This window comes from Rhododendron vialii, chromosome 12a, assembly GCF_030253575.1.
Source record: "Rhododendron vialii isolate Sample 1 chromosome 12a, ASM3025357v1".
NCBI classification, from domain to species: Eukaryota; Viridiplantae; Streptophyta; class Magnoliopsida; order Ericales; family Ericaceae; genus Rhododendron; species Rhododendron vialii.
In genome coordinates this window covers 30,803,795-30,812,751 of record NC_080568.1, presented here as the reverse complement: position 1 = coordinate 30,812,751, position 8,957 = coordinate 30,803,795, and the positions used below count along the sequence as shown (strand labels likewise).

At 37.9% G+C, this 8,957-nt stretch overlaps 1 protein-coding gene across 2 annotated transcripts; it reads left to right on the top strand.

Moving 5' to 3' along the window:
• The first annotated feature begins 6,097 nt into the window (after window positions 1–6,097).
• On the top strand, window positions 6,098–8,542 carry LOC131310982 (bidirectional sugar transporter N3-like). Of its 2 annotated transcripts, XM_058338278.1 has the most exons (7): window positions 6,098–6,147; window positions 6,183–6,257; window positions 6,897–6,933; window positions 7,052–7,265; window positions 7,522–7,680; window positions 7,859–7,978; window positions 8,069–8,542. In XM_058338278.1, the coding sequence occupies exons 2-7, from the start codon at window positions 6,209–6,211 to the stop codon at window positions 8,360–8,362; spliced, it is 873 nt and encodes a 290-aa protein (XP_058194261.1). In that variant the 5' UTR covers window positions 6,098–6,147; window positions 6,183–6,208; the 3' UTR covers window positions 8,363–8,542. The 2 variants fall into 2 exon arrangements, with proteins under 2 accessions (XP_058194261.1, XP_058194262.1); XM_058338279.1 differs by lacking the exon at window positions 6,098–6,147 and having other exon boundaries at window positions 6,175–6,257.
• Window positions 8,543–8,957: the final 415 nt, after the last annotated feature.

Here is an 8,957-nt window from a genome sequence, read left to right as displayed (position 1 = left end):
AAGTATTTTAGACGGTCCGGATTTTAAAAAAACTATTCGCACGAATAGTTTAACTATTTGTGCAAATAGCCTTTTTTAAAATCCAGACCATTGATTGCCGAAACGGACGACTGAGATTACACAGCTCCGTAAATAGGCTATCTCTAGCTATTCCAAAAATAAGTTTCTCTCAATTTTGTGATGGGTTGTATTATAGTAGTAACGGGAACCAAATTCTCCAATCCCAACAGCAACCTAATTCTGTGATGGGTTGTAGGAGTATATATGATGATGACATGCATGGTTTGTCCTTCAATAATTACGTTGATATTTTTTCTTATACAAGTCGATCAAGTATGATTTTGAATAAATTAAATTTCTTCGACTAATTGAGGAATTCAAAAGAATCAAAACTAATCGCTAATGAAACACAAAGTACGGGCTATTGGTTGGCATTGCATGTTGATATCGTCATGCCGTGCTATTTTGGGTTAACGGGTCGACATGAAAAATTAAAAGTTTAACTTGTATTCATTCCATTTTAGTTTTATGCGGATCGTATCATATTCGTGTTTATGTTGAGAAGTGATCGACCTAAATCTTCTAATTTCATGTTAGGTTGGTGTGGAGAATTCTCGCCCATAGTGCTTGTTATGCTATCTAGAGCAATTTACGACTCTCCTGTTGGCTAGCTAATTAATCAGATGAGCTAATTGTTAATATATAATAAAATTGTAGAAACCCCACTTTGGTGGGCGGCTGGGAGGACGATCTTCAATAGATTAGGGTTTGTTTTGGGTTTCTTAGGCTGGGCCTAGCTCACCAAAACTTTGGTGGGTTTTATGTTTGGAAAAATGATGGCCAAAGACATGTTTCGATAATTAATACCTGTCAATGATATTTTCAGCATTAGCAATTGTTCTTAGCATGTCCTTGGAAGATATTAATTATCAAAACACGTTATGGGCCGTCATTTTCCCTTTATGTTTTTTTTTGGGAAAATGACGGCCAATGACGTATTTTGATAATTAATAGCCGCCAAGGACATTTTCAGCATTAACAATTGTTCACAGCATGTCCTTGGTAGATATTAATTATCAAAATATGTCCTAGACCGTCATTTTCTCTCTTTTTTTTGGGCTTTATTTGTATGATCTAGGCTTTTAGGCCAGCATGTGTATTTGGCTTTGCCTCTTATGGATGTAATTTCCAATCTTTGATTTGAATTTCCTTTTTTCCAATCCCTTAACAAAATATTACTTTCGCCAATCCAAAAAATAAAATAAAAAAACTTAATAGAAGTTTCGAAGAAATAATTTTAAAAAATGAACTGCATGTACCCGGAGTGTTAGCATTACTCTGATTGAGTGGGCTTAACTAATTAATTAAGCATTTTCTATTGGATGTTTTGCACACTAATCACATCACTAAATAAATTGTTTAAGGTCACCATTGATAAGATTTTTTTTACTTTGTTTGACGAATCGAATTACACTTTATGACCAAATCACATAAATTCTTGTTTGTCTTTCTCCTTGGCTACTTTAAGGGCTCAAATGATTTCTAGCGGTTAATTATTTCTGAGGAGATCGATACAATATTCCTGTGATATTGCGGCTTTTCATGGTACGTACTTCTCAAATTGATCGGAACGGTCATTAGTGTGGTAGGTTATGCTGTGTTTGGGTTTGATTGGTGCATGTGAAACCAGTAGTGCTTACTGCATATGAAACCACAATTCCACAAAGTTGATCCAGTATGATTTTGGAAAATCAAATCTTCGATCGGCTGATTGAGGAATTCAAAGGAATCAAAAACTAATAGCTAGCTAATTAACGAATTACACAAGTACGGGCTATTGGTTGGCATTGTTGATATCATCGAGTCGTGTCATTTTGGGGTTAACGGGTCGACACACGAAATTAAAAGTTTAATTAACCCTTATTCATCCCATTTAAAATTCGTGATAGCTGGTCGTATAATATTCGTGATTGTGTCGAAAAGTGATCGACCTAAACCCTCTAATTTCATGTTAGGTTTGTGTCGTGTTAACAGATCGTGTCGATAATTCTCACACTTAGTGTTTGTCATTCTATCGAGAGCAATTTAGGACTCTCCTGTTGGCTAGCTAATCAGATGAGCTGAATGTTAATAAAAGTAGAAACCCCAAGTCACTCCTCTTATAGTTCGTCTATACCCAACGAGCTAAAAAATCATCACCCTCTCTCACACATGCCATCAAGTGGATTAATGATCAAAAGCTTCCTTGTGGGGACTCTACATTATCCCACCCAAATGTCCAAGAGCCGAAATGTGGATAGTGCTGTGCAGCATCCGAGCCGTCCGTTCGGTAATTTAACGGTCCAAATCTCATCTCTACTGTGCAGCATCGGAGCCGTTTATTGCTGAGATGAAATTTGGACCATAGAATTACCGAACGGACGGCTCAAATATCGCACAGCACGATGCTATGCGGAGGTTTATTAAGAAGAGAGAACTACGGTATACGCATTTTGAGGCCCATTGAAGCACAAACTACAAACTGTGGGGACATCGTTCACTTTTCATTATAAGAAATATAGTCCCTCATAGGGGCTGCAAACAAATCACATTGTGCATGAACGGCCTAGAAATTTGGCTCATTTCGATTCATTTACGAAACGAAAAAAGACTGAAAAACATTCCATGTAGTCAGACCTTAAAAAGTACTTGAGGAACCTAGAATTGCAGAAGTTGATTGATTTGATTTTGATATTCTCTTCAAGTACCAAGTTGATTCAAAAAAATGGGTTGGGCGCAGCTCCATCGGAAGCCCAACCTTCCATACAGCTTTTTTTTTCAGCAAAAGAAATTTTATTAATTTCTAAAAAAGAACAAAGATTAAAAGGAATAAGGGCAGCAAAAATTTACCTAAGACCAAAAAGACGTTGGCAAGAAGTCAACAAAAGAAAAGAACCAACCCCGACACACCTATACCTGAAAGGGAAACGCCTCCAGCACTCCAACACCCTGCAGAAAGGAAACAAAGAAAAAAGAACACCTCCACTAACAAACAAACAAAACAGCCCCCTGAAAAAACATCTTAATTAAGCTAACCCTTACAAAAGAAACTGAAAACATGCACAAGCAAGCAAAAACAAGAGAACGACCTTCCATACAACTTTAGTGCAAATAATGTCTTGGGATATGACTAGGGGTGGCAAATTGAACTCAGACCCATTAACAAACCCAGACCCATCAACTAGAAAATAGACCCAACCCAACCCATTTATTAGTTGGGTAAGAATGGGTTCAAACCCAACTAACCCATTATTAATTGAGTCATAATTGAGCATTAATTGGGTCAACTTAAATGACCCAATGGGCAATGAAAGTAACCCACCAAATTCCATCTCTTAATTGGTCCCAAATTCCATCTCTCTCTCTCCCTCCCCCTGCCCCTCTCTGCCCCCCCCCCCCCCCCTCTCTCTCTCTTTCCCCCCGCCCCTCTCTCTCTCTCTCTCTCTCTCTCTCTCTCTCCCCCCTGCCCCCCCCCCCCCCCCATCTCTCTCTCTTTCCCCCCCACAGGAGCATGGCCTTCTCCCTCTTTTATTCAATTGTTTTGTGCTACATCACACGGGTCCAAAAATATTTTGAATGGTCCGAATTAAAAATCAATTGTGACCGGTAACAATTATTTTGACCAGTCAAAATTGAAAACACATCTCATCCATTAATTGCGCGAATGGACCCGTGAAATTGTGCTCCGCCGTGAATAAATTTCTCTCATGGTAGTCCCGCAAAGGGTTTGGATTAAAAAATTGACTTATTTTTTTGTCCTTATTCAATTTTTTTTTGCATTTTTTTTGTTTTGTGTCATATTTTTGTGACTTATTAATTTGTTTTGATGAGAGGAATCAGAAAAGTAAAAAAATTTGATCGAAACTTATAACTTTTTGAATAAAGACAAAAAAAAATCAATAAGAAAAGAAAAATTACTTATTCTCGTCTTTTTGAAAAAATTTATGAGTTTCGATCATAATTTTTTTTTACTTTTCTAATTTTTCGATCATAATTTTTAGTTTATATATAATTGGGTTAATGGGCGGGTCGGGTTTGCTTTAAAATAAATGGGTCGGGTTGGGTATGGGTAATTAGACTTATAGTTAACGGGTCTAAATGGGTCAATGACCCATTAAAGACCCAACCCACTAACAACTTACCCAATTTGACCCAAACCCGCCCGTTTGCCACCCCTAGATATGACACAACCTTCCACATGGCTTGAGTCCTTGGTACTGGATTGCTGATAACAAAAAAAAACATTCATATAAATGGACCACCATAAATAGCTCCCGCTGCTGAGTTTCGGGTCCCTTACTCATATAATTTTTCAAAATGTTTTGCACCCGTGCTTTCAATTCTCTTTCTTATGAATTTTAGTAGTTTGAATGTGTTTAAAAAATGTTTTCACGCTCCTGCCAATGCTCGTGCACACGAATTATGTGGTTTAGGATTCGTCTCACTTTATTATTATAACCCGTTGAGCTCGATTAGTGAGTAGATTGATATCAAGTATGGGGGTGCAAAATCCTAAGTCGTTGTCCAACTCATTATTAGCAGATATCTTGACTTGATTGGTTATATAAAAATATTCTAAGGTAAATGGACATTTTAGAACTACGTCAGAATTTTACGTGAGAGAGAATTTTGGATGTGTTCTATTAACTAAAATACTTATTTTTTAATTTAAAAGTGATATTTTGTGAGAGAATGATCCGTTTCATAAGACGAGAAATAAGTACTTAGAAAATAGTAACAACTTAGTGTAATACTGTTGGCTCACCGAACTCTTTCCTTTCATTAAGGTAACTCTGTCGTTATTCGCACGTGAATCTGACGTTCGGGTTGAACTTCATAAGTTATTCTATTTTCTCTGTGATGATTTTTTTTTTTTTTTGGTCTCCATTTCGTACTTTGCTTAGCAATATAGTGTTTTGAGCTTGGTTTGTTGAGCTCGAGCTTGACTCGCTTGTAAACGAGTCAGGCTTGCTTGATTTACTAAACAAGCCTCCATAAATGAGTCGAGCCTATTCAAACGAGCCAAACTTTTTCTAATCGAGCTGAGCATGCATTAGAGTATTGAGCTCGGGTCATTTACTACACAAACCTAAAACTCAAGTTCGAGCTCGACCCAATTACTAAACAAGTCAAGCCGAGCCACGAGCAGCTTGATTTGTTTGCAACACTATGTACGTTAGTGCAAATTAACTAGCTATTTTGATATTGGATGGATAGAAAAGAAGTATTGGGGCACTTTTTCTCCCAAATAGAATGAAGTACCCGAGCGCAATAATTCATCCGATGTCGGTAAGAGATAGAAATTCATTGATGATGTGAATAATACAACCTACCGCGTGCAAGTAATACAACTAAAAAGGACAAAGTGCATACAAAAAGACAAATAAACAATCAAATCTAAAAACAAAGTGCACACAGAAAGACAAATAAACAATCGAATCAAATGAAGGATATATCTAATGATAAATTGATCTGGCAGTAAGATGTCAGAGGACTGCATGCCGAATGTCGATGAGCAGCTGTCATGGTAATCCCACGATTGACGAGGGTTCAATGTGGCGTGACTCAATTGGCTGGTGAATTGCTGAGTAGGAGGAAAACCTAGAACCACGCTGAGGAATCCAACCCTTCCCAAAACGGAAACTGTGAGTTGTAAGCCTTATTAAGTCCCAATTGGATAGGTGGGGGACACATCATAAAGGGGCCAGGTGGAGCCCACGGGGGTCTTGGGCTCGCAGTCCACAATGGAATTAAATTCATCTGGTGAAACCTTCTCATTGCTTGCTACAAAACCAACCCAAATTGGCAAATTTTGGCATTGGCAATAGAAAAAAGGCATGCATTTTCAGGGACCATTTGTGATATTCATAGAAAATGTGATAAAGGGCTCTATTAAACAACTGTAACCCAAATAACAAAAAGGGTCTTTTAAATTTGGCATCCACTGTTGCATTGATTTTTAAATTTGGCTTAATTTCTAGGATACTACTATGGGCAGTTTATACCCTCTATATAAATGGGACTAGCTCGGACTCTTAGGTACTGTGCTTGAGTGAGAAAATTAGCAGTTTTTCTTCTGAGAGTATCACTGTGATATAGTATTGTCTTGTTGAATTTGAGAGAGGAGAGAGAGCTAGAGAGAGAGAGAGAGAGAGAGAGAGAGAGATAGATGGGTGGTTTCTCTTCCCACAATTTGGCCTTTGCATTTGGCCTTCTAGGTATATTAATTCTTCTACTTTCATGGTTTTCTTCTTAGTTTTAGAGCCTCATATGATGGTGGATTTTCACTAGATAAAGGAATGTGATTTAAGGGTCCGACATGACAATTATTACCCGAAAGATGCTACACACGATCATCATGGTTTTTACTGAGCTCCGGAATACTATAAGTTTTTGGATTCAACATATGCTTGTTAAGTTCGTCATTAGCCTATATCTAGGATACTCAGTAGTCTCTAGTCTTTGAGTACGTACCAACACAGCACGCTAACAAGGTGTCACTTTACCAACAAGAGTAGCAATTATGAGTGGGTAGAGCTGACCTGAGTGACTCACGTTGTTAGGGATTGTGCACCCTCTTGGTCTATAACTCTAAGTACATGCACATCTGAGGTGCTTCGAGACTACTAATTACTTTGTAATCTTTTTTCTTTTTTTTTTTTGACGGAAAATTACTTTCTTATCTAATGGGTATGAAATGTCTGTAAAAAAAAGGATGAGCATAGCTAGATATTAGTCATAATTTTCACAACATTAACTACTTAAATAGCTTAAGCAACATGTTTTATTTATCTTAATCTCCTCTATTATCATGCACACTTATCTAACAGTTTGCTGTTTTTTTTTGTCTATTGTAGGAAACGTTATCTCATTCTTCGTGTTTCTTTCACCGCTGTAAGTGTTTTTTCTCTCCCGTTCACTATCCAGAAAATTTCTCCCCGAAATTCTTGCTATAACCATTGGGTTAATTTGATGAAGTAACACTCTTTTTTAAACCCTTCAAACTGATCAGGCCAACCTTCTACAAAATATACAAGAAGAAATCAACTGAAGGGTTCCAATCAGTCCCCTACGTTGTTGCCTTGTTCAGTGCCATGTTGTTGATGTACTATGCATTTCTCAAGGACAGCGATGGCATTCTTATCATCACTATCAACTCATTTGGTTGCTTGGTCGAGACGGTTTACATCGTCGTTTACCTCTTCTATGCACCCAAGATGACTAAGGTATTACAACCGAAAAACATCTTTTGTTACCACGTTTGTACAAGAATATCAGAAACAGACCTTTAGGAAACCCAATCAACGGTCCAGAACTCTTCCCCGGAAGAGCTTCTTTGAATTTGGACCGTTGATTGAGTTTCCTGGACTGAGTGTCCTGGTCCGTATCATTTCTGTATCCGAAGACAATATGCAGAAGTACTATGTTCTCTTTTCCTATTGCAATAGACTACTACTAATTAGTTTGGCCTAAACATTTCAGGTCTACACAATCAAACTACTTTCGCTGATGACTGTCGGTTTCAGCCTAATCGTTATCCTAACTCAATTTCTTGCAAAAGGCCCAACTTGCCTCCAGATTGTTGGTTGGATTTGCCTGGTGTTTTCTGTGAGCGTATTTGTTGCACCTCTCTGCATATTGGTAAATGTGCTTATATATATACATGCCTTTGAATTTTTGTGCGAGATGAATCGATATCATGTTCATCTGAGCAACATTCTGAGTAGTTTTCTGCACGAAAAAGAATAACTAAATAAACTTTATGGGTACGTGTTATTTCTCCTGTAATTATTCACGATTTTGCTTCTTTATTTTCCAGAAACAAGTGATACGAACCCAAAGCATAGAGTACATGCCCTTTTCCCTATCCCTTTCCCTCACTCTGAACGCGGTCATGTGGTTCTTCTACGGCCTTCTAATCAAAGACTTCAACGTTGCTGTAAGTACCATACAAACAGTACCCCTAAACTACACTTCTTATAAGTTTTTTCATTAATCAAGATCCTCTCATTATACTCGTGAATCACAGATTCCAAATGTGCTTGGCTTCATCTTCGGGATAATTCAGATGGTGCTTTACGGGATTTACAAGAGAAAAGGCACGAAGAAATTAGCATTGGTCCTCGAGGGGCAAAAGATCATGGCCACGATCGATGCTCATCAAATGCTGGAGAAGCAAGTGATTGCGGATCAAGTGATCGATGTCGCGATGCTGAGCGAGATGGTGGCCGTTTGTCAAGAGACCGTTCCACTGGCGCTTTGTGCTGCCAATGAACTGGACGATCATACTGCTGCAGAGCTTGTGTTGGCTAAGGCAAATTAATCGATGGGGAATTTATAAGCTGGCTAAGCCAAATTAATGGGAAATTTATTATTTGGGTACTTAAGGGTTAATTTGTGTGTCCAAGTGGTTATGTAATTCTATAGTTAATTATTTCTACGTTTGATTATGTTTATGTACTTGACTACTACATATCTTAGTCGATCCAAGTAATTGGAAACCATCTCTCGATCCAAGTAATTGGAAGCCATCTCTCTCTCTCTCTCGTTTGATCGAGTAGTTTTCTACCACCATATCCACTCTTGTTATATTCTCATCTCTCTCTCTCTCTCTCTCTCTCTCTCTCTCTCTCTCTCTCTTTCTCTCTCTCTCTCTCTCTCTCTCTCTCTCGTTTGATCGAGTAGTTTCCTACCACCATATCCACTCTTGTTATATTCTCATATTCTCTTCAATTTTTTTACCGCAAACAAACGGGGCCGTAAGGGCGGAAGAAGTTGTTCGAGCTTAAGCTTGTTGTAATTTTTTTATGCACCCATTTTTATAAATAAAAAAAAAGCGTGCAACCGGTTTTAAGTATCTTAATAATATGACCCCTTAAAAAAGTAGTAAGAAAATATTATGCCTCACATATGAAGCT